Source organism: Anguilla anguilla, chromosome 1 (genome assembly GCF_013347855.1).
Source record: "Anguilla anguilla isolate fAngAng1 chromosome 1, fAngAng1.pri, whole genome shotgun sequence".
NCBI lineage: Eukaryota > Metazoa > Chordata > Actinopteri > Anguilliformes > Anguillidae > Anguilla > Anguilla anguilla.
In genome coordinates, this window is record NC_049201.1 from 73,633,472 (window position 1) to 73,659,254 (window position 25,783).

The 25,783-nt window shown below is 45.2% G+C and overlaps 1 protein-coding gene across 5 annotated transcripts in view; it reads left to right on the forward strand.

Moving 5' to 3' along the window:
- Positions 1-21,678, forward strand: part of erfl1 (Ets2 repressor factor like 1) — a 55,942-nt gene extending 34,264 nt beyond the window's left edge. For all 5 annotated transcript variants that reach the window (XM_035422423.1, XM_035422406.1, XM_035422444.1 and 2 more), the window contains exons 3-7: positions 12,309-12,385; positions 13,386-13,620; positions 15,340-15,526; positions 18,676-18,805; positions 20,585-21,678. In XM_035422423.1, the coding sequence (XP_035278314.1) occupies positions 12,322-12,385; positions 13,386-13,620; positions 15,340-15,526; positions 18,676-18,805; positions 20,585-21,420 (1,452 nt within the window). In that variant the 5' untranslated portion in view covers positions 12,309-12,321 and the 3' untranslated portion in view covers positions 21,421-21,678. The remainder of the gene's footprint in view (positions 1-12,308; positions 12,386-13,385; positions 13,621-15,339; positions 15,527-18,675; positions 18,806-20,584) is intronic.
- The last annotated feature ends 4,105 nt before the right edge of the window (positions 21,679-25,783 follow it).

Here is a 25,783-nt window from a genome sequence, read left to right on the forward strand (position 1 = left end):
GGTCTAAAGTACCGCGAAGATTAGGCAAATTAGCCCACTGACGTTGTCGTCGGTCCATCTGTCATATGATTTCTTCTGTAACCCCATACTACCACCGAAGTAGCCTACATTATTTTCTAATAACCGGGACAGCCCGGAGGGGTTTATTCCACTTATATACAACGGGTTACCAACAATGACTATATATGGTTACTTTTGTATTTATTGATTTTCATATATCCTCTCAAACACATTCATTAACAGCAGAAAACATGCACACGTTGTAAACAATTTGCTGTTTTATTACTTTCTCGTTGTCAATTCCATATAGGCTAATCGCAAAATGACAAGAATAGAACGAAAACTCGGACTTGCGTGAAAATGTAAATTAGTAGTGGTACAGCCACCGTTTGCTTTCCTTCGAAGTTACTGCTAGCCGAGCAGCGAAGTGTGCCCTCCAGATGCGAACCATGCACCATAAATGAGTCCATAGTCTTCCCGGTCTTTTCGTGGAATTGAAAAATGGCAGTAAAATTGAGTAAAATTACGGCAGTCTGAAAAAGCTAAAGCGAAGATTACTAGAATTAACCTGTTATTTTACCCGGATAAAAAGTGCGGAAGGTGATTTCCAGTTTGCTTGTACTGTATCACCAATGTTAATTATGCAGAACTACCGCATACCTCACATAGGCCTAACTGTATCAAACGTTTTGAGTCAATTACAACGGGCTAACAAAGAAAATCCGGAAGAAAATATTCAGCAACCGAATTAATCCGTTTGAATGTTTTGGTAGCCTACGTAATATGCTGTCCCAGCACGAATGCTTAGCATTTTATAAAACGAATACTAAAGCAAGAAAAGAACAGAAGAGCACACGTTATAATTCCAAGACGTTGACAGGTTATAACCAAAAGTAGGCTACTGCGCCGCATAACATACAAGTTTGATTTGAAGTTATTATGAAAATAAATTGGTTTGCCGCTGCCTATTTTCAAACATGGCGGGTAATGGCGGAAAATAAATACAACACAAATGCTACGAGTACTCGACCAATCAGAAATGTTCAGCGCTGCAAGCTCCACCCAAAAGGTTCCTGTACTTTCGGAAAGTACTACCCCCCGAGCAGGAACGTTTTGGGGGGTAAAACAAAGCCCCCAGAACTAAATTTAGACCCTAGTTCCTGCGGTGGAAACGCACTGAGTTCCTCAAAAGGTTCCTAGTTCCGGGGTATAGTTCCTGCGGTGGAAACGCGGCTTTTTATGCACTTTGAAATACCTGCCTTGAGTAGACGGTGAGAAAAGGAGAGAAAAATGCACCCAAGGTGGAAAGGCAAAGGCTTGAAGAGGGAAAGAAGGGCAGGGCGCAAAGATTTTTAATTTATGGAGTAAACCTCATTGTCGATAAATTTATGTTTTTGGTCTCGTTCTGATATTTAAAAACGGATGTTTAGGACATATTAGCAACACTGGAAGATGGAGATAAAGAAAAGTTTAAAAAATGTAATTCATTAATTTATGTATAATAATAATAATAATAATAATTTTAAAATGCTCTGGTCTCAGACATTGTCTAGCAAGGTTTTCACCTCGATTCTCTTGACGACAAGAACCGATCTGCAGTCTCTTCCGCTCGGCTAATCCCGTGGAGAAGGGCTGGCGGAGGTGACGGGTTAGCGCTATTACTGGTTTAACAATCGAAGCTAAACGGATTAGGCGCCCCAGATGCCGGTGTGAAATAAATGGTAAAAGAAAGTGAAAAAGGAATAGGAGCGTGCATGTTTATTAGCTTGGCTAGTAGTACTATCTGTTTTCTTCTCTTCTCTTTATTTGTGTAATTGTAATCTGCGTGTCCCTGCGTCTGTTCGTATTTTTGTTGAATCTGTCCCGTGATAGTCCTGTCCCTCTATTTCTTATTCCTGACACAAATGTCAATTCCTTAAAAATATTTTACTAATTCCCTCGGTCTTAGTATTCCAGTAGGCTACTTGGCGTAAGCAAAGGTCAAATGATATGTCCGAAAAGATGAACGGATTTTTGCCTATAGTGCATAAATCTGTTGGTGGAACTATGGCTCTGCTATGATGTGTTTGGTAGAATTGCTGGTGTGTTGTGCATATAATTTATTTGGTCTGGCGAGGTTGATCTTTTGGAGTATGTCTGTTTGTTTGTGTTGGTCTTGCCATGTCTGTCTGTCTGTCTGTATTGACTGTCTGTCTCTCCATCCCTGCCTCTCATTAAACTTCCCACTCCTCTCCCTTGCTTTGTACTGCTCTCTCTCTCTCTCTCCCCCTCTCTCTCTCTCTCCCTCCCTCCCTCCCTCCTTCCCTCATTTATACGCTCTGCTCTCTCTCCCCCTTGCCGATGGCTATATGATTGTGAAAAATGTGTTTACAAAACTCGCTCTCTCACAGATCAAACTGTACTACTGAATCAAAGAGTCCGGGAGAGAGAGAGAGAGAGAGAGAGAGGGCGAAGTGGGGGGGGGGGGGGGGGGGGGGGGGGGGCAGGGAGAGAGGGAGCGAGAGGGAGTGTGTAATTCTGAAATTCTGTGCTTTTTTGTGTCTGTGTCGGATTCCTTTGGAAAGGGTAGCCTATAATTTCAAAAATACTGTCCAAAAGCAGCAATTTCTGTTCCATACTTTTCATGTAAAACAAATGAGCCGGTTTTCTTTGCTGACCAATATCTTCTGGCCCTCCCTATTGACTGACACACAAACCTACTGAATAAGTGACTGTATTAATATCACATACGAGAAAGCTACTGTAGCACTGAATTACAGACTTTAGATAGTGAACCCTGAATGGATTATTGAACAAGGCGCTTCAGTGTTGGGTTGTGAGGGCTTAGACAATGGGTTGGGGTGACTGACTTTTTACCAGAGTTCTAGATTTAATTATTCATTTCTGTGAACTTATGAGCACTGCCATGCATCAGAAGTCCCTTAAAAAAATATTTTTAAAGAAAAAAATTCCCTTAAGCTTTGCTCGTTCTGCATACCCATAAGATGTCCTGTTTTGTGTGTGCATGTATGCGTGTGAGTGTGTGTGCATGTGTGTATTTGCTGGTGTGTGTGTGTGTATGTGCATGTGTGTATTTGCTGGTGTGTGTGTGTGTGTGTGTGTGTGTTTCTGTGTGTACCTGTGCATGTGAAACTGTGTGTGTGTGTGTGCGTATGTGTAGATGCTGGTGTGTGTGTGTGTGTGTGTGTGTGTGTGTGTGTGCATATATGTATTTGCTGGTGTGTGTGTGTGTGTGTGTGTGTGTGTGTGTGCATATATGTATTTTCTGGTGTGTGTGTGTGTGTGTGCATATATATATTTGCTGGTGTGTGTGTGTGTGTCTGTGTGTCTGTGTGCATATATATATTTGCTGGTGTGTGTGTGTGTGTGTGTGTGTGTGTGTGTGTATGTGGGTCTGCCTGCTGATGGTGAAAGCTGATGAGTGAATGTGAGCAGCGTAAGGATACGTAATCGTGTGTGATGTGCGTTCATGTAAAGTTGGGAAGGGTGGATAGGGTGGGGAGGTAATGGACAATGGATAGAGATGAGGAAGACTAAAAGAAAGAGTAAATGAGAGGATGAGAGAGGAAATGCATAAAGAAAGGGGAAGCAAATGGGGTAAAGACAGGCACGGGGCTGAGACAGACAAGGAGAGGGAGTGATTATAGCAGGGTTTATGTATGAGCTATTGATTGAGTCAGTGGTGACTTCTTGAGTGGTTAATTCGGGAAGTGAGAGCGATAGAGAGAGTAACTCACTGACCAGAAGGGATGGGGGGCGGGGGGGCGGGGGGGGGGGGGGTCGCAGAAGGCAGGAAAGGCTGTGGATGGAAGGGTCTATTGCACATTTTGAGGGTTGGAGAAGGTGAATAAGAAGGGCATGGAGGAGCAGGGAGACATGTAGACCTGAAGAGAAATGAAAGTTTGGGAAATCACCACAGTGAACTGTTTCCTGCACAGGACACATTTTCACAACTTTTTCTCCTACCTTCATCCTGCTTCAGTTCAGTCAGCTTCTACCCTTAACCGTGACTTTCAAATAGATGCAAGTTTTTTTTTGTTTTTTCTTTTTAACCAGAAAAACCATTTGCAAAGTTTAGAGAGTTCAACAATCACCAGAATTAACTAGCCAAACTGTTGTTTGTGGAAAGAAAATCAAGCACTTACAAGTAATTGCAAGCCAAAGTTAAGACTAAGTGCTGATTGAATCCAAGTCCCAGTCTTTATTGCTGCAGCTCTGCCCATTTTTCCACTTAACCACCTCCCTGCACTTCTGCCACGTGCCCATGCCCGTCTCCTCACAGCCTCTGTTTCTCTATCTCTGCCATTCACTTACCTTTTCTGTTTGTGCATGTATTTGTGCAAACGCAACGCATGCATACATTTTGTTCATGTCTGTGAGTGTACATGTGAAACTGTGAGTGTGTGTGTGTGTGTGTGTGTGTGTGTGCGTGTGTGTGTGCATCTGTGTGTGCGTGTACATGTAAGGCTGTGTGTTTGTTTGTGTGAAACTCTGTGTGTGAGTGTACGTGTGAGACTGTGCGTGTGTGTGTGTGTGTGTGTTAGATTGTGTGGGTGTGTGTGTTTGGCTGTGGGGTAAGCATGCAGTAGACCCCAAAGGACACTCAGCTGTTCCAAAGACGGAACAGATGGTTCTCCCTTCCCCAATCGTGCAGTCACTAGAACAGGGGAGTGGGTAATCTCATGTTTTAGTAAAAGGATACAGAAGAGAGGACAGAATCAGATCCTCATATTGTGCATTCCTCAAATGTTGACAAGGTTGCCTATGCTGTGCGTGAGCATACGCCTGTGCTCACACACACTTGAACAATTTTCAAATGTATTTGCTCCACAACAAGATACTGCACATTAAAAGGTGAATTTCATATATGAGTCCAACATGCAGTGTCATGTAAGTCTTGTTTTCTTTCTGTGACACAAATTAAATGGATAGCTGAATGAAGTTAGATTGATCCAGGGCATGCATGCAGGACAAATGGACAGGTGTTGGTCATCAAACCAAAACTTTCACTGGTACTATTAGCTTTGTTTTTAGAAATGCAGGTACATGAACAACATACATATAGCTGTGCTACTTTGCCTTGTAATGGCAATATTTTCATTTTACATCCATGTGTAGGTTAAGAAGTGTATCTTGGATCCTTAAAAATGCACTAAATTCTCATCACCAGCCCAATGTCCCGAGTTGTGTATGCGTGTGCGCGCGTGCGTCAATGCATATGTGTATCAGCGAGTGTGAAGTTGAAGGTCCGCTCGCCGGCGCAGTTTCTTTTCCTCTTTCTCTTCCTCTCTCTTCCCTTTCGCGCAGGTTTTGATCTCTCAGCCGCGAGATCAAAGGCGCTCTCTGGCTATTAGTCAGCGCGAGCCATTGATCCCGCATCGATCCACGCGAGACACAGCCGCCCCGTGAACACCGTACGAGGCTCCCTAAAGCTCCCCCGCGCGTCGGGAGAACGAGCGAGTGAAAAGAGAGAGAGCGCAAAGGGGGGGCAATGTGTGTGTATATATTTTTCTCTGGCGCGGGGAGAAGCAAGCTCGAGCTTTTTCTTTGCCGCGGGACATGAAACAATGAGGCTCGAGCCGGTTTTAATAAAGCGCGCTTTCCCTCCTTTCAACTCTGGCGCGAGGCGGACGAGCCGGCAGCGGAGAGCGATCGATAATTAATGACGATGAATAATTTAACCCTATCGATTGATACTTTTTCTTCCTCTTTTTTTCTTATTTTCCTTATATCGTAAGGCCGCTCTTCTATACGATAGTGATACCAAATCACATACGCGCCTGCTCCCATCATCCCTCTCTCACTTTATTAAGTATACTTTTGCATTCGTCTGTTAAGTTCTCGTCATTCTTTTCGTTGTCCCTTTAATTTCGTTTCATTTCAGAACTTCTGTTGCACAATCTTTTCTGTAATTTTTTCTGTGTTTTGCTTCCAAACTTTATTCAAACTTTTTAATACAGGGAAACGACAAACTATGAGGTAAAATACAGATGAAGATTTTAAAAAGTAACCAAACACAAGCAGCCCATAGTCCTGGCTACTTGTGGGCATTAGACAAAATATTTTTCCACGTCTTTACCTGAATTTCTGTTGGTGGAGCTGTAAAGCCTCTGATGTTTGGCACATCTGTTACAAATACAGTTCAAGTTCACCGTATTCCTCACACATTACATCACAAAGAAATGTGCCTTCTAGTAAATTGCATTTTTACTAAAAATTAAGTTAATGATACTGTGCATATTAATCACCAATTAAAGTATATGGGAAGAGAGTTTCCAGATCTTATGCGCAGTTGTATTTGTTTTGACAGACAGAAAATTCTGTTTTCCTAATAAGTTTAAAATTCAATTTAATGCAGTTAAGAGGAAGTAAATATTTAATTGCAGAGCAAATTTCACATGTACTTATGGCACACATGATTCCCCTTATTAGGCTGCAAATTTTACTTTCCATCGTTTTGCTCAGTAATAATCCATGCTCTGCAAATGCAGGATTGCTAATAAGAACATTATAGTGTATATGCATGTCAGTGTGGTGGATCTATGTTGCTTAAAATAATGATTTTAGTCATTATCAATTACTGTTTTGACAGTTAAGTGGCACATATCCACTTTTATATGTCACTTTGTATCAGAAGTCTGCTAAACGCATGCATGTAATTTAATGAAAATATTTTAGTCATTTATTGTATTAGTTGAATTCAATGTCTGTTTTAATTCTAGTAAATAATTTGATGTGTCTTGCCATGATGGCCTGATAGTTGTTCTGGATAAGGAGATTGGGTAGTCTTCAAAATAAAATATAAAATAATTATTCCAATTTTACAATGGCAGTAGTGTGAACAGGTAATATTTAGATAAGTCAATTAATATATCAATTATAATAATTATAAATATGCATAGTAACAAATATGATGATCTTGGTTCTGTGATACATGACAGCTGTATATTTACACACCTGCCATTAATAAGCCTTTGAGAAAGTTATAAAGCAGAAAATTGGAAATGTTTCAGTGTCAGTTTCAGTGAAATACCCAGTTTGGATGATGCTGTTGTGTACAATGTAATGCATGTGGTAGTGAAATTCTGTTTACGTGCCAATAATTGAAACAATTGACTCCTAAATAACCAATTATAATTATTTAAAAAATCAATTAATTTTTTTTTATATGCCCCCTTCCATAAAACTTCCAATATCTCTCATTAACCTCTAATCCATTTGGTACCAGTTTGTAACCCCCCAATACTGCTCTCGTTCACTTTTCCCCTTCTTCCCATTTCTTTTTTTCTCCATAACACCTTTCTTTGCCTTCTTCTCCCTGTATGTCTCGGTGCCATCCTCCGTTTTTACCCCTCCTCTCACTCCCCCTCTCCCTCCCTCTCTCCTAACAAACTCACACCACAGTCCTCTGTTCTTCGACCCCCAGGCTGTGCGATGTGTCAGTGCAAACCAGAGGAGAACAGAGAGAGAGAGAGGGAGTGTGAGAGAGAAAGAGAGAGAGAGAGAGAGGGGGGGTGGGGTGGGGGGGGGGGGGGGGTTGAGAGAGATTCAGTCAGTTATTTTTTCAGTGCCAACCAAAAAGAAAGAAAAGACAGATGGGGCAAGTCTGTTTCATCTATGAGAGAGAGAGAGAGAGAGAGAGAGAGTGAGAGAGAGAGAGAGAGAGACGACAGTCCCAAGTTTTTTTTTTAAATACCGAGACTCCCTTTCGTTATGTCTTCGGACACCTTTGATAAGTGCGGGCTAACAGCGCTGCTTTTCTCCTCCGTTCATGCCTGTATTCCTCCGTGTGTCGTTACCGCCTTCCTCTCATCTGTTCTTTCTCGCCCCGCGTTTCTTCCTCGGCGCCGCCGCGTGCCGCGTGCCGCATCTCTGGACGCGAGGTGCCGTGTCACATCCCCACATCCCCACATCCCCACAGCTCCAGCCCTGTTTCCTCCGCTCCGTCTCTCTCTCTCTCTCTCTCTCTCTCTCTGTCTCTCTCTGCCTCTCTCTCTTTCTCTCTCTCTCTCTCCTCTGTTCCTGCGCAGCAAGCTTCATCGTAAACTTCCCCAACACTGGAAAGCGGGAGGAGATGGGATGTCTGTCTGAGCGTGTGCGTGCTGGTGGGAATGTATTGTAGTGTTGCGCACGTGTGTGTGTGTGTGTGTGTGTGTGTGTGTGTGTGTGTGTAAATGCACACATGCTTCTACGCTCATCGGTGCACACGTGTGTGAGAGACATAAGAAATCTGAGCTTCATGTGTATCTGTGGCTCATATTCAATCTATTTATGCTTGATTTCGGGGACACGTCAACAGCATTTTTGCACTTCGAAGCCTTCAGAAAATTATGTAACACTTACGGTAGATTCATTGTTCATAAGTGACAATGTCTCAGATTGCGATTAGGATTGGCACATATCTCAGAATGTTGAGTGTGTCTGTCCTCTCCCTTTCAAATTGAGGATAAATATAGTTTCTCCGCACTTTGAAAGGGAGAGGTTGAAATGGTTGTGTCATACATATATTTACACAACTATTTCAGCCTCTCCCTTCTGAAGGGAGGAAAAATATTATTTATTTTTGTACAGGTGTGTGTTTTTAGTGTTGCAGCTTTTTCCAATACAAACTCAATTGTTTGCATTAATCTCGCCAAAATGTGGTCACAAAATGAAAAAACGCTTGTATTTCATCCTTTGAAGAGGATGTTTCTTGGAGTGTTTTTTTCTTCTTCAAAATTATAAGTCAGTGCTATAGAACTCCATTGCTTTAAATTACCAGTAGTGATTGTTACATCAGCATTAGAATGTTCAGTTACGAATATTTTAATCACATACCTTAAAGGGCTAATTGTGATTCCAAGGTAAGGGCAAATGTTGATTGTATACAGGGGAAGGTGAAGCGATCTGTGGGCACAATTATGATATAAATGTGTGAGATTGAGTTTATCTACTATCAAACTTCTTTCTCATTGTGTGTGTTTGTGTGTGTGTGACTGTGTGTGTTTGTGTGTTTCTGCATGTGTGCGTGCGTGTGTATTTGTGCGCGTGTGTGAAGGTGTGTGCGTGTGTGCGCGTTTGTGTGTGTGTATATATGCCTGTATATGAATTCTGTATCGGTCTGTGTGCCTTTCCCTGTGTGTGATTGGGTGTGCGCATCTGTGTGCGTGTTTGTGCGTGTGCGTGTGTGTGTGTGTGTGTGAGTTAGTTTGGGGAGTGTGTGAATCTGTGTGTGAGTAAGCGAGTGTACATGTGCCTGTATATGCATGCTGTATCATTCCGTGTGTGTCTCCCAGTCTATGAGTGTGTGAGGTGCTGTATTCCCTGGGCTGCTAGTTATAATGTTTCTGGGGGTGATGGGGGAAACTTGAAAGCCCCGTGCTGCCCAAATCAAAACTAACAAGGAAATGATGGGGCCTCCTTTATCTATCTCCTCTTTGGCCTGGGGGGTGGATGAGGGAGGGGGGCAAAGAGGGAGATTGGGGAGGGGGGGGGGAGGGGGTGGGGGCGGCCCAGCTTCCTCTTTGATTTGTAAAAAATGCATTACCTCCGAAATCAAACAGAAAATTACTGCGTGGGAGCGAAAGACACAGAAAGGGAGAGAGTGAGTGTGGAAGGGAGGATAGGTGTGCGGAGGAGGGACGGGCAGATGAGTCCATGCAGGAACACGGCCGATGGATTCTCGCTGCGCGTATAGATCGCGCGTAAGCGTCTGCAAACCGGGTGGGGAGAGAGAGAGAGAGGGAGAGAGAGAGAGAGAGAGAAACAGAGAGACAGAGAGAGACGTCCAAATTGATTTTATGAAAGAGCTTGCCTCATGATATGCACATATACAAATTACGTAATGATGCAGTGCAGTGTTCCAGTGTGGTGACAAGATATATTGTTCCAAAAAAAAAAAATGGCCAAATGGAAGGAGGGAGGGTGGGAGGCTGCAAGTTAGTTTGGATGTTGAATAAGTGCACACAGTGGGTCACAGACTAGAACGCCCACACGCATACTTGCATACTTATTCACTCAGGCCTCCTTAACGGGCACTCTGGGAACCTCCCTTTTATGACGATCAGGAGCTGTGCCTTACGCTTAGCGTTTGCTACGCGTATCTCATTAGGACGTAACCGAACCGAAACTTTTATTGTGGAAAGCGTTTGAGAAGGAACCCCCCCCGGGGGGGAGCGCCGAGCGTTTAGCCGGACGCGCGAAGCGCACGCCACGCTAACGGGCTACGCGCCGCCGACTCGCGCTTCAAACGCTCGACGCCGCCGCCGCCGACCGAGCTCCGTTCCCGGGGTTCCTCCGTTTCTCGGGGAAACAACTTTGGGCCAGCTTCCCAGTGTTATGACTCATCCGGAGCGGTAAAAAAAACAACAAAAAAAAACAGAGTACCTAGGTTTGAAAATTCGCCGGCGTCCTCGGTTTCCTGTTTCGTGCCCTCTTTTCTTTTTTTTTTTTTGTTATTTAGGGGAGCCGCTCGCGGCGTGACGGACCGCGATGCACCCCGGAGAGCTCGGCGTCAGACGAGCGCGCTCCGGATATATGTATGCGCTGTGTACCGCGCGATGCCGCGTAAATAAATCATCCCACGCCAACACTCGCGTGTGAAACGGTTTCAGGGGTACGGCGCCCTCGTTTCCACGCAAGGCCAGGGCGCTCGATTCCCGCAAAATAAGCTTGCTGTTGCGCGCGTGTTGGGTTTGCGAGAAGTCTGCTTAAAACTGTCCCCGAAAAAAAGATTGGGGGTGAAGGTGTCGAAGCCCTCCCCGTAACGGTGTGTGGTGACGGTCTTGTCGACGCCCTGGGCCGTGTCCGCCCCGCTTGTGGCTCGTTGAGGGCGGATTCATTGATCACCCTGTCGTACCGTCCGCACGAGAACAAGGAAGGGAACGATTAATTCGTTTCACTTGCGCGCGCCTGAAGTTAATTGTTATTCTGGGTATTTTTTTCAGGGTGCGAGAGAGAAAAGTTAACACAAATGTCCTCACGTAAAGAGACAGAGAGAGAGAGAGAGAGAAAGAGAGGGAGGGAGAGAGAGAGAGACGGAACGGGAAAGAGACACAGGCGGGCGTGGAGCGAGGGAGGCAAGAAGAGGGGAAATAAAGACAGGAATGATGAAAGGAGAAACAGGAGGAAGAGTGGTTCGGGGCTGGAGGTAGATTCTATTAAAATAGAGAGAGATGAAGGAGAGATTGAAGAGGGAGAAAGAGGGAGAGAGGGGAGAGAGAGGGGAGGAGGGAGGGAGGGAGAGAAAGAGAGAGATACAGTCCAAAGACTAAAAGAAGGAGAGAAATGCCTGGAGTTAGCAATAATAATTTATACAAACACACCTTAATAATTCACGTTCCATTTCAATGCTGGAGGGAAAATCCAAAATTCACAGAGCATAATTAAATACAGGGAGGGAGGGAGGAGGAAGAGAGAGAGAGAGAGAGAGAAAGAGAGAGAGAGGGAGACAGACAGACAGACAGACAGAGTGAAAGAGAGAGATGGAGAGACTAGCATTAGAAAATGAGTGTACTGGTGGGTTTTTCCTCTGTTTGAGGTTTGTAATGCGCTTTATGATTTTGTGATACTGTAACTAGTTCCCAGACACCCTTTATATTCCCCTTTAGGAATATATACACGTATGTCTTGAATGATCCACATCATTTCTGATGTCTCACCATTATTATACTATTTTCTTTTCTGTGTCAGACATGTTAATGAATCTAATCCATTTCATTTTGCTTCATTGATTTACTGAGTATGAAAAATTGAGCATGTGTTAACCTGTGTTAGGTAATTTTTTTCACAACACCTTTTCTATAAATCTGTAACCAAGACGTAATTTTTTACATTTCCAAATTTAAACTTTTGGTGTATAACCTGAGCTAAAAATTAAGTGTCATACTCTACTTTGGTCCAGTTTATGGAGTTACTTAGAGATAATCAAATGTGAAGCAGATCTGGTGAATTAATAGGTAGACGAGGTGGACAATTTCTTGCATGAATATACAGTTTGTACATTGGCTGATGTTATTGAACATTATGAATCACTATAGATGGGATGAATTCCTCTGGAATGTTTACCTGGATCAGGTAAAGCTTAAGCCAAAGAGTGTCTATTTAATGAGCTTTTGTCTACAACACCTGTGCCAATCATTGTACTCAGTCTCACACCTCCCTCTACAGGTAAAAGGCTGAGATTTATTTGAGGTCATATGGACTTTGAGTGTGAACGGGTTCAATTTAATATTAGAAGTTGAAGATTTAAGTTTTGCCATTGTATTTAATTTTCCTTTGCAGATTTGATTAATTAATGCAAGACTCCACCTCTCTCTCCCCCCTCCCAGGTGTGGTGAAGGTATGGACTGTAACTGTGTCAGTGACTTGCTGCTCACCCCCCCTGTCCCAGCCCTCTGGACCCCAGGTGAGTCACATGCTGCTCTGTGAGTGGGCGGTGGTGGTGGGGGTGGGGGGGACTGGTATTTATTTTACAGTGCTAAAAGTATGATGACTCCCCCAGATGTGGCTACATTTATGGATTAGTGAAAACCCAAACCCTGTGCAGTACCACATCCAGTTACAAGACAGTGTAGTTCATTGGTTCCCAGTTCATTGGTTCCAGAACCGCCGTCATTCAACCATAGGGTTCATTTCAACCCTAATTTTGCACACTTGATTCTGCTAATTGGCAGCTGGATGAGATCTGCAGGTGTTGAATGAGGTGCACTTTTGTAGGGTTATTTGGCGCTTGATCTCCAGGAACAGGGTTGGGAACCACTGATGCAGTTTGTAATACCACCTTTATTTTAAGTGTGGTTTAACATTTGTTTCTCATTGCCCTATTGTTAAAGGCATGGAAGTTGGATTGCAAATCAACGTTACACATTCATCGCCTTGCCGAAACGCATGCCAAAATAAGGGTGTCATCTGCAGACACTAGAGCAGGGGTGGGCAACCAGGTCCGTCACTGTTTCTGGTTTCCAACTTCTGGTCTTATTTATTTAATTGGCCCTAGCATTTGCACCATCTGAAATTTTTGCTACATTTCTTGATAAGCGCGTGAATGACAGATGAAGACTGGTTCTTGTGACGCTGTATGAAACATTTAATCTACGAGCGAACTAGAGTCGGTGTATATTGCCAATGAGTGCATTTAGCCGAGGTGATTGGTGACAAAAATCTGCATATGAACCGGCCCTCCAGGACTGTCATTGCTCCCACCCCCCCAAATAGATGCAGCCATATAGCACAGAAGCGCAAAAATATCAATTTCAACACACAACCAAGTGCTGCCAGACAAAAATGGAGGCAGTGAGTAAGACAGTTCGTTATGAACATGTCAGTCTGTCAGGCAGACTCTTTAGCGAGTCCTTAAAAACAGGCCTCAGTCTCATCCCCCTGCTTTCCCACCTCCTCCACCCCAGGCATTGCCTTCCCGGACTGGGCCTACAAGCCCGAGTCGAGCCCCGGCTCCCGGCAGATCCAGCTGTGGCACTTCATCCTGGAGCTTCTGCAGAAAGAGGAGTACCAGGGGGTGATCGCCTGGCAGGGGGATTACGGAGAATTTGTGATCAAAGATCCTGACGAGGTGGCAAGACTGTGGGGTATCAGAAAGTGCAAGCCTCACATGAACTACGACAAGCTGAGCCGGGCACTAAGGTAGGCACAGATTATTAGTGTGTGCGACTGCACCTGTCTGCTCGTAAGTTTCCGAAGGTGTGTGTGTCTGTCTCTCTTTATCGCTGTCCCTGTCTTTGTAGCTGTCGGTATAAATCACTGGGCCCAATCCCTCTGTCTCCCACCTACGAGGCTCTGTTTGTTACTCTCAGTGTGTCTTCCTTAGCCCATCTCCCTCTCTCTTTCTCACACACACACACACACACACACACACACACATACACGCACATGCAAGCACACACACACACACACACACACACACACACGCACATACACGCACATGCAAGCACACACACACACACACACGCACATACACGCACATGCAAGCACACACACACACACACACACGCACATACACACACACACACACACGCACACACACACACACACACATGCAAGCACACACACACACACAAACACACACACACACACACTCCTCTCTCTCATCTCTTTTCTTTCCTCTTTCGGTGATTGCGTGTCGGTGCAGTGTATTTGAGTCTCTGTATGCATCTCTGCATGTGCGTCTGCTTGTCTGTGTGTTTATGTCTGTGTCTCTGCACTTTATTTGTCTGTTTGCCAGTCTTGAGGGCCTTCCTTTACATCTCCCTCTTCCTGCCACTCTCTCTCTCTTGCTCTCTCTCGCTCTCCCTGCTTCTCCCTCACAAATCAAAATATTAAGGTGGTGTTTTCCCTGAAGAATGTCAATACTTTCCATTCACGTTATCTTTGAAGATCTAAATGGAAACTGAATTTCACTGTAAGGGCTCCGAAAAGTCAATAAGGATTATAAAATTAAGCCCATTTAAAACTCGTTGGATATAACAAGAACATATCAGGTAGTTTCCCTGCACAAAACTGATCGGTACCTCTGCTGTTAGACTTGTACATGTCACTCTGCTCTGGCTGTTGCTCAGGCCATATTTGGGAAGCGCAGGTACATCCCCCTTATTGCACCTCTGCTTGTACCCCGTCTTTTCCTCCGCACCCCCACCACCGCCCCCCCACCCTCTCACACCGGCCTCACAATAATAGGCGCTGTCGCTAGTGTCTTAATTGTTATGAATTGGCCCGGGCCTTAATTAGCCTCGTTGATTAGCCCTGCTTAATTGCTCAATTACCGGGCAGCTCACGCTCAGCCACGCCACAAGCGAACGCGTGCAAATGATCGCGGTGGCCTGACATGCACACGCCGTGTTGCGTGTGTGGTCATGCCAGCCGCACGCGGCCCACGCGCGCGCGCGAGTACCCCGCGCAACCCCACTTAGCGTTCGGACGACTCCGCCAAACACCACGGGAAGCGCGTGCGAGGAAACACGCCGCCTCTCTGCCCAATCGGACGGCCGCAAAAAAAAACAAAAAACGCAGCACTCGCTGCGTGCGAAATCCGCTTCCATTACACGGCGAGTGAAGGATTAGCACGTGCTCACTCTTGGGCTAAACTAGCTGAAAATGCTATTCAAAGTCCGAATTCATCTGGGATGTTTTAACATGATGTTTCTCTGGCTGAATTCATTTTTGATTGATTTGGTATTCAAATCCACAGTCATTGCTACCTTCACATCTGTCTTAATCTTCTCTCCCTATCCATCCCTTTCCTCTCTTTCTCTCTCTCTCTCTCCCTTCTCTCTCTCTCTCTCTCTCTCTCTTCCTCTCTCTCCCTCTCACTCGCTCTCTCTCTGCCTCTCTCTCTCATCCGACAAGGTACTACTACAACAAACGGATTTTGCACAAAACCAAAGGCAAGCGCTTCACCTACAAGTTTAACTTCAGCAAGGTGGTTCTGGTGAACTACCCTCTCCTGGACATGGCCAGCTCCCCTTTCCTGCTCGCCCAGAACCACTTCAACGGCGGGTCGGCGGCGCCGGATTGCAGCCCGGTCACCCCCGAGGTACTGGGGCGCGGCGGGCCGAAGGGGGGGGTTCTTGTTTTTTATTTAACCTTTATTTTTACCAGGCGGTTCGGTGAAGATCGGAACGTTATTTACAGTGACAGCCTGGGTTGAAGATTTGGGCTTCACACAATGGAGGGCGAATCCTCCATTGTGTGTCAAGAGTACGCAGTAAAAATGTTTGGTTTGAAATAGACTGACAGAGTATGTTTTTACTCCGGCAGAGTTCATCTTATCTCTTTTGGGCTCACATGAACACTGTTGTTGTTAAATTGATGCTTGAAATATTTTTACTATGTGTGGGTTGGCTAAACAGTAGGGGAACCGTCCCAAATGGAGAGAGACATTGGGGAGAAAAGTTGGTGGGAAAGAGGGGAGATGTTGAGGGGGAAAGATGGAGGAGAAAATAGGCTTTGGATGGAAAAGCAGCCGGTGTCTATTCTAGTCTAGAGGCTCAGCCCAGCAGGTGCAACTGCAGTCAATTGGTGCTGGCTAAAGACACCGGGGGCATTTCTGTCCAAATAGGCAACCTTGCCTGATCGATCCCTATCCACAGATGTGTTCTGCCTGGTCTCTGCACAGGTCTGTGGTAAACTGTCCACTTCACTGTGTGAAAACAAGGGAGTGTGATTCACTGCGGTTGTCAGAACCTGGACACAAACGACATTCAGATTGAATAAGTAGCCCTTGTGTAATTTAATTAAGCATTACAGTCTCTGAAAATTTAGTCAGAGTCCAACTCTGTGTTAGCGATAGTGCTTTGGTTGTCACATCCATCAAGCAGATTTCTTTGGATAAGGTTGCCTGACTACACAGTCTGGCCTGTCCACAGTTTGGACCATCTCATTTTAGTGCGCAGGTCCAAACCTTGAAGAATTCTGGGATTTGTAGTGTTTGAATCTTTTAAGTATTTTCTTTTAAAACTGATTCCATAATTGTGCACTGTGACACAAATCACTTGTCATTGTACCTTAGGGGCAGTGATGGCTCATTTTTTATACTTCTCAATAAAAAGGCTGTGTTGTCATAAAAAAATATTTTATCGATAGTTTATGAACTATGCTTAACGGCAGAAAGCAAGAGTATTTGATAATATATTTTTATGTTAGTTAATACGTCCTTTACAAATGCAGCCACTGCTTGCCCTGAGTGATTCTTAAACTCCCTCTCTTGAAGAAGAAATTGATGTAAACAATGAAACCGTAAATGGAAACATTAAATCAGCGCCGTTTTCCGACTGCAGCTTCAATAGGGACACGCGCATCATTGGATTCTTTTGATGGCTCTATTGGTTTTGTTTGCACTCAGGCACATCCTTCATATTTCAATTTGAAGATTCTAGATTTTCCTGCGTCCGAACATCAAATAGATTCGGTTGCATTTCGGCTGAACAAAACAGAAGGACACTAATTGCGCATATTATTATTATTATTTTTTTGTCAAAACACGTTTTCAAAGGTTTCCTGTTCATTGACAATGGTATTCAAGGGAGGTGGGGGGTGGGGGGTGGGGGGGGGGGGGGGGGAAGAGAAAAAGATGGAGCGAAGGTGACAGAGGAGAGGTGTTAAATGTTCTTAAAACAAAAGAAGACGTTATCCCCCCCCCCCCCCGCCACCCGGCCATCCCTCACATCATGTATCCATCTCTGCCATCGATCGGAAATGAAAGGAATGAAGGAATGCGTCAGATCAGTCCTGCGGTAATTAATGCGGGTTCGTTAGGCGGCGGCGGCGCGGCGGCTTGGAAGCGCGCGGTCTCTCTCTCCCCGGCTTGCCGCTGAGCCGCCGGGTGACAGCATCGATCAGGGGCCCCGCGCGGAATCCCTCGCCCGGCTCCGTCTCCCGAGAGCGCAGGGGGACTTCACCGTTTCCCCTCAATTAGACCCCCCCCCCCCCCCTCCTCCTTTGCTCTCTCTCTCTCTCTCTCTCTCTCTCTCTCTCTCTCTCTCTCTCACTCCCTCTCTCCCTCGCACCCGCGCTATCTCTCAGAGGAGGTCGAGTTAGCGTCTACTCTTTTAAAAAAATAAAAAATTTCTCCCTTTTAATTTGTGCTCTTGCGCAACAGTCGTGTAACTGAGGACAGACCTGTGCCCTAAAAAGAACAACGATGTTTGTCTCTGTCTGTCTGTATGTCTGTCTGTATGCCCTGTGCACATTTTTTTCTATGGTCATCAGATCTTTTTCTTCAGTACCCCGCTCATCCTCCAAGAGCAAGTCCCCTGTTGCCCCCTTCATCCCGTCCTTGGCGTGTTTGTGAGTGTGCGTGTGAGTGTGTGAGCGTGTGTGTAGATGTTTGTGTGTGTGCATGCGTATGTGTGTGTGTGTGTGTGTGTGTGTGTGTGTGTGTTTGTGTGTGTGGATGTGTGTGTGTGTGTGTGTGTGTGTGTGTGTGTGTGTGTGAGTGTGTGAGCGTGTGTGTAGATGTGTGTGTGCGTGTGTGTGTGTGTGTGTGCACATTTGTGTGTGTGTGTGTGTTTGTGTGCGTGTATGTGAGTGTGTAGGTGTGTGTGTGTGTGTGTGTGTGTGCGTGCATGCGTGCTACCACACCCAAAAGGCTCTTTTAAAAGAATTGCAGCCATCATTTTTTTTAAAGGACACAAAATGAAATTGCACTCGAGAACATATCTGTCTTATCATATTGGCATTTACAAGGTAAAAAATATGATTGCCTCTACCATAACAAAATGATATTATTTGCAACAAACTGATTGCCGATGGCTGATAACTGTGGTATTTGTCACACTCACTACACCTGTCTGTGTTCTCTCTTGCAGTCACACTGGAAAGCACAATAAATACATTAATCTGCAGACCATCTTTTCTTACCAGCTATTTGGCAGCTGAAAACAATGATGATATTTTTACTTGTAATATTGATGAACATCATATTAAAGAATATTTTATTTTCAGTTTCTGTATCGCTCACTGAATGAAACTGGAGCTAATTTTTGTGCTTGAAATATGCATATGCTATAACTACATTTTCTGTAAACATAAAGCACAGACTTTCTTGTGCCTGTTTACATAAACGATAAAGATATTGGATCGTTTAAAAGATACAAATTCAAGATATATCCAAGTGTGGACAGTCTTCATTTCTCTTTCTCTTTTTTTTAAATCTTTCTCTCTCTCTTTCTCTCTTCGTCCCAGGCTCTGCAGTCCCTATTCCCTCGCTTGCCGGAGTCAGTGAGGGCGGGTTCCCTGTTTGAGAGAGCGGGAGGCCCCCCAGGGCCCGAGGGGGACAAACTCAGACTGGACGCTTTTCCGTTTCTGAGCTCAGGTGAGGATGGAGGGGCGCAGGAGGGTTTGGGGATTGGAATCAAATCCTGACAGCACTGTATCACAAACAAAAAACCTTCCCTGTCCACAGGCTGAAATATCACATCCAGCTCTGCAGTTCTTTCTGTCAGTGTTTCATAACTCGGCCATTAATAAAATTGGTTCGACAAAAAAACCCCAAATGTGACCATAAACCTTTTTTTTAAATGGAAAGGAAAAAAAAACGTGCAGTTCCTTGTTGTTCCTGACAATTGAGTTTTTTTGGAGATGTGAGGTTTTTTTTTGCGTGACACGCAAGGACGCCTGTAGTGACACTGACCGAAAAAAAGACGGAGGGTCAGAGTGGGGAGACGGACTGAGGGCATTCGCTGTCCTGCCTTGAGTGCAACTCTTCAGATGGAGAGATAAAAAAGAGGGAGGAGAGAAAAAAAGAACGGAGGGAAGGGCAGATTTGTACCGAGAGAGGAGGTGCGTGAGCGTTTGATGGTCATCGAGGGGACGCAAAATCGACCGTGCGGTCACCTGACAGCGTGCCCGTTTGGGGCCGCCCGTCTTCGTCGCTCGCACCCGCGTCTGCGCCTCGTCCGCGCCCCGCGTTCGTGCGCCCTGTCTGTTCTCTGTGCGCCCTGTCTGTTCTCTGTGCGCCCTGTCTGTTCTCTGTGCGCCCTGTCTGTTCTCTGTGCGCCCTGTCTGTTCTCTGTGCGCGCAGCGCCTCTCTACGTGTTTGTGTGTTTGTGTGTCTGTTATCCGCGCAGCGCGTTTGTTTCAGTATTTATGCGTCAGTACGCGTGCGCTCGCGCGCTCGTGTGTGTGCGTGTGTGTGTGTGTGTGTGTGTGCGTGTGTGTGTACTGTACGTCTGCTCCCCTCCGCAGCCCCCTCCTCGTGTTTGTCCTGAGGTATCTTTCCTCCTTTCCCTCCCCTGTGTCCCCCCTGTCCTAATCCCTACCCAAGCAGGAAGGCCCTAATTGAGGGTGCAGGCTTCAGTTTGTGGCCTGTGGGCACCCATTACTCTGTTTTCATAAGCAAGTGAGGCCTGCCTGACTGATTCAATATTCATGTGTCTGCCAGCTACTCCTGGCCTAACACAGAGAGACTCAGCTACTGCCAAATTAGCCCTGAATAGCAAATACCAGAGAGAGAGAGAGAGAGAGAGAGAGAGAGCAAGAGAGCGAGAGAGAGGGATGAGGGGAGAGGTATAGAGGTAGAGTGTGAGGGCAGGACTTGCTTTGCCGAGCAAAAAAGTGAAGAGAAGTAGAAACTGGATGTCTTGTGCAACAACAAGCAAGGAGCAAAAGAGGAACTGAGTGATTGTTGTTTGAGTGATTGACATTGAATGCCCATCTAGTTTTACTGATGCTGTTACAGTGACAGGTGAATTTGAATGTAGTTCTCAGTACTATTTAGAGTTCTTAGCCCGGAGCTGAAACAGAACCCTTTGTGGAATGTCTATAAAACACTAAGTGTTATCACAATATTAATAAAATAAATGTCTTGCATAGGTTTGGGGGTCAACTGAGAGTACATGCAGTTTTCTAACTGGCAGGTTAGGCCGATAGAATATCAACCAGTTTACACAGATCAACTCAGATTTTCAAAAAAAGAACCTTGTAATAAAATTCCAGCTCCTTACCATTACTGCTCTACTATGATAGTATTTCTTGTATTGCACTACCTTACCATTAGTACAATTTTGTTATAATATTGTCAGTTAATATTATTAGTAGCTTTAGTACAAATTTAAAGAAAAATCCTGATCTTTTTTCCCCTCATTTCTTGCAGGTGCCCCTTGTTACTCCAAGCCCCCCTCTCTGCTGGGACCTTACCCCCGTAGCCCTCCCTTCGACTACCCCTGGGGCTTCAACCCCTACCTCCCAGGGGCATTCTCCCTGAACAACTGTCCCAAACTGCCCTCCGGCTCGCTCTACCCCTCCCACTTCTACCCCAACCCGCTCCAGAGCAGCCTGTCCCAGCTGCCCCACCCCTTCTCTTCCCTGCTGCCGCCGAGCGACTCGGGAGAGAGGGGCGGGGGCCAAACGGGGGGGACCAACGGCACGGCGGGGGGGCAGCCCAGACTGTGCATCCCCCCCTACCCGGGCGCCCTGTCGCTCAGCCGGACTGAACAGGGGAACGGGTGCGCGGGGGAGCGGGGAGAGGCTAACAGCCAGGGCAGCGGGCTGGGCTTGGGATTGGGGCTGGGCCTGGGCCTGGGCCTGGGCCTGGGGGGCGTGGGTCTGGGGAGCGCCGGCGGCCGGCAGAGCCCCTCGGAGAGGCGGGGGGGGGTGAAGCAGGACCCCGAGTCCGACTCGGAGCTGGAGATCACCGACCTGAGCGACTGCAGCTCGGAGAACGAGAACGAGGCCGACTTCGCCGTCTCCAAGGAGGCCAGGCTGAACAGCCGGCCGCAGGCCCTGGAGGGCAAAGCGACGGCGCCCCTTCCGCCCCTCTCCTCCCTCCCCCGCCACGCTTCTCCCCATCCGCTCAAGAGCCTGCTGCCTGGCACCCCTCCACCTCCATCCCTCCCTCCGCCTCCATCCCTCCCGCCTTCCCTCTCTCCCTCCCTCTCTCTCGTGGAACGACACAGGGAAACAGAAGCACTTAAATCAACTCACAGCTAATAAATACACTCTCTGGTTAACTACACCTTTCCCTCTGTCTCCCCTCTCTCTCTTTCTCCGTGGCTCCCTCTCTCTCTCTCTCTTTAATGCCATCTTTATTGTCATGGTGCTCTTTTAGCGTTTATTTATTTGTTCCTTCGGGCTCTTCTCCTCTGTCCCCTCCCTACTCATCCCTCTCTGTGCTGTCGTTAGTTTCCTCTCTGCCGTGTCCCTGCCCTCTTTCAGTTCACTTCATCCTTTCTCCCTCCCTCCCTCCCTCCCTCCCTCCCTCCCACGCCCGCGCTCCTGTCCTCCTCTCCTGTTAATTCATCTGCAGCCCCCGCCGACTCGTGACTTCGGCCCGGCCAGGGTGTCGTGGGGGGGAGGGGGGGGGGGGAGGCGCTATCGTTCCCTCGGAAGGTTCCGGCTCCGTTCGCCCACTCAAATTGCGCCCCAGCTCAACGGGCCACGCACCCCCGACTGCGTTTGACCCTTACACCCCGCCCCCCCCCCCCCTCCCCAATCAGGCAGCTCCCCAAGGTGTTCCAGTCAGAAAAGGAGCATTTTGAATAAGTGCCAAAACATCACGGTTACACAGTGGTACTTACTGTTCTTCTGTAGTGAAACAAAAGGGTATGTTACGCCGGAAAGCTCTACACTGTGCAATATTGTACTGTGCAATAATTTTTGATGATTAGTGTTGTGTTGCTGACGATAACTGTGCTGTCCTACCTTGTGCTCCGCTTGACTGTGTTTGCACTGAACTGCCCTGCACTAGGCTGAGGTTTGCTGCAGTGGGCTAAACTGCGCCAATTACAGCGTGAGATGACATGCCGTGCTCCATTACACCACACGGAGCGCCGAACCACTTCATTTCAACCTGCACTCCGAGGCGAAATGCTGAACGGGCAACAATAAAATCTGATGTCATTTTCCTACGATGTTGCAGACAACAGTATACGTTCCAGGATTTTGGCCGTCGGTTTTTTTGGTTGCGGTCGGTGCAGAAGGTTCTGTGCGGGTTGCAGTTTACAATTTATTGGCAGACATTGCCATCTAGTGGATAATTGGCATTCCTACACATGACGGCAGGCAGACAAATTGGGTATGAAAGGCTTGTGGATGCACAGAGCTCTGTACATGTTAATTTGAAGTTAATCTTCAGGTTGTTTACTATATGTTATTTAACATGCATTCCTTTATCCTTTTGTTAATCTGTCTGTATACGATGTTGTACAAAAATACAGTCTTGTTTAAATCTGCAGCCACTTCTGATGATTTTGTGAAGAGAGAGAGCGAGAGAGAGAGAGGGTGTTTGACAACTTACAGAATTTCTGTCTGTATTTCAATGTATATATTTTATTATTGTGTACATTTGAATATTATCACTATTATGAGAGATAGCTGTATTGGTGTGATTTCATTCAGTATTTTAAATCAAATATTTGAAAATAGATAACTATAAGTGTGTTTAAAAGTTATTAATGGCAAATTCAAAGCTCTCAGAAGATACATTTTTGAAGACGACAGTGTTTGGACAGGGACTTGTTCAAATTTTTCTTAACGCTTATTAAATATCCCCATTAGTATTTATTTTTAATGCAAATAGAATTAACCCTAAAGGGTTTAAATATGCGGTTTGTCTTTTTTAAAAATATATATAGATAGTGTTCTCTCAGTGTAACTGTACAGTAATTTGTATGATGTGAATTTTGGTTGCAGCACATTTTCTTTTTTTTTTCAAATCTGTCAATTCTTTCAACCACTGCTTTTGACCATGGCAACATACCAGAGAATATATTGAATTATCTGTTTTGCAAACAGCATTGTTTAAGTGCAATAAACACTGCACTGTGTGCAAACAGTGTACATACAAAGTAGAGCAAGCTCACAGTACAGTTCAGTTCACTACTGAGGCATACTGCACAGAAAAACAAAACTATACAGATTGAACAGAGCTTCAAGTAATATTTCACCAAGTTACTGTAACGATAACATGACGGGATTTATTCCTTTCCACAGAAAGTTGAGGAAAAAAGACTCCCTGCCAATAATACACATGTACCTTCCTCTCCTTGTCTTTTCCCTGTTCTCCACTGTATAAGACTGCTGTAAATAAACGTTTCTTCTCTTCTGTGTGTACAAATCAAAACTTTGCCATGCAGTGAGATTATAAGTCATTTTCTTTGTTCTATTGTAAAGAGAAGAGAAAAAAAAAACAAAAGAAGAAAATAGTCATATCTTCAAAAGCAATAAACATTATTCTGGAGTTTAGGATACTGTTGTGTTTGTCTAACTTTCCCATTCCTGAATTTAGAGCCCTGTGTGTTTGTGTGTGTGTGTGTGCATTCATGTCTGTGTGTGTGTGTGTGTGTGTGTGGGTAGGTTTTCCTGTGTGTGTGTGTGTGTGTGTTTCCTGTGTGTGTGCATGTGTTTTTTTTTTCCTGTTTGTGTGCATATGTGTGTTTCCCTGTGTGTGCGTGTGTGTAGGTAGGTTTTCCTGTGTGTGTGTGTGTGTGTGTTTTCTGTGTGTGTGCGTGTGTGTGTGTGTTTTTTTCCTGTTTGTGTGCGTATGTGTGTGTTTCCCTGTGTGCGCGTGTGTGTCTGTGTCCAGTTTGTCCTAATCTACCATGCACTCAAGTTCAGTCTTGAACTGTTGGTTGGTAAATCTGTGGTCCTTAGTGTCACACCTGTTGGCGGTGCTGATATTCAATCCTCTAACTTCTACTATAATTATAGTTAATTTACATCTTCCTGTCACCTTGTCATTGTCTCTCTGCTTATTTCCGCTGTACTCTCCGACAGCCACTGTGATCTTTCCACAGTGGAGGGGCACAGATGGGCCCCTAGGGCAGCGTTAATATATTTCCATAAATGTGTCAATGATGTCTGTCACCTGTTTCACTCTCTGCACTCAACCCCCGATTGAAATGACTCATTCATCACCGGCTCAGAGGGAATTCACTCATCATCATCCGTGCAGAATGAGTGATAATGTGCTTTTGTATTTTCATCTGTTATTTGATGTTAAGTTTAGAGAAATCTATCCCTATTTAGCACACAAAAGAATTCTTATCTTCCCTGAGAAATGAACAGGATATTTTAAAAATTCAATTTTGCTTCAAATTTAATCGGGAAACCGATTAGTGCTTTCAAGAGTATTTCAAAACAAGGTTTATTTTTTTTCCCTCTTGGCATGGAAACTGGCTAATTCGCCCTATTGAGTTTGCAATTTTGGGCCCATTGTCAACCATGTGGTGTGTCAGAGTTGTTACACATAGCTGCCACATGGGGGGGCCCATGCTCAATTCTACAACATTCACCAGTCACATATGTGGAACTGGTCCGCTTCAATTTTTGGCTGGGCCGCAACAGCGGGGCCAGCCCTACAAACGCGAATGTCTGTGACTGAGTGAGTGACTGAGTGATGAAGTTACACCACTGGTTGGCCGGATCACATGTGTTAGGTCCAGCCATATGCTAGGTTTTAACCTGGTCTTGTTATTTTACACTCAGATGGGGTAAGACACGGCACAAGTCTACCAAAGCAATCTGATAGAAAACCAGGAGAAATTGGGCGGGGACGAACTGCATTTGTGAATGAATAACGTTATGTTTTTCCATGGTAACTTAAAAATTTTGGGGGATGCAATGTCTGTAATGAATCTTTGACATGCACTACTGATTTAGATTAAGTTTTCTCGAAGCAGTAAGCAATTACACTGTAAAAAAAAAAAAAAGGTTCAGTTACACGGAGTAAAATAAACAAATTGGACAATACAAATGGTCTGTCTGGGAAGGATTCTCATAGAACACTCGGAGCTTGTAAATGGCTCAGGATGCAGTGTAAAAAATAACATTATAAAAGAGCGACTACATCCACGGCCTGATGCGTTTGTGCGCCGCTGAAAAACATGAAAGTGAACTTTGAACCCAACTTTCACAGAAACTGTCAAAGAATGAAGAAAGAGAAGACGGGAAATGAGTGCACGGTGAAAAGATGAAAGAGAAAGATAGAGGTACAGGCTTCCTGCACACAAAGAGAAAGCAAATTACATGAAAGAAAATGTGTGTGTGTGTGTGTGCGAGTGTGTGTGCGTCTGAGTAAGACACACAATTTCTCACATCCCTTTCATATATTTTTTTTACTAAAATGATTCAAAAATCTGTTAAATTATGGCAATAATAAGGAAAAGAAGGAAAGGACAAAATAATAAGAAACAAATAAAGAGTAAAAGGTGGGACGGACAGAGCTATTTTAAATTCCAAAAAAGGTTTATTTAGTTTAATCATCTGTTCACACACATTGCAGTGCATGACAAACATGAAACACAGGAAATAATGGTATTCACAATTCACTTCATGCTGAACACATGTGCAGAGA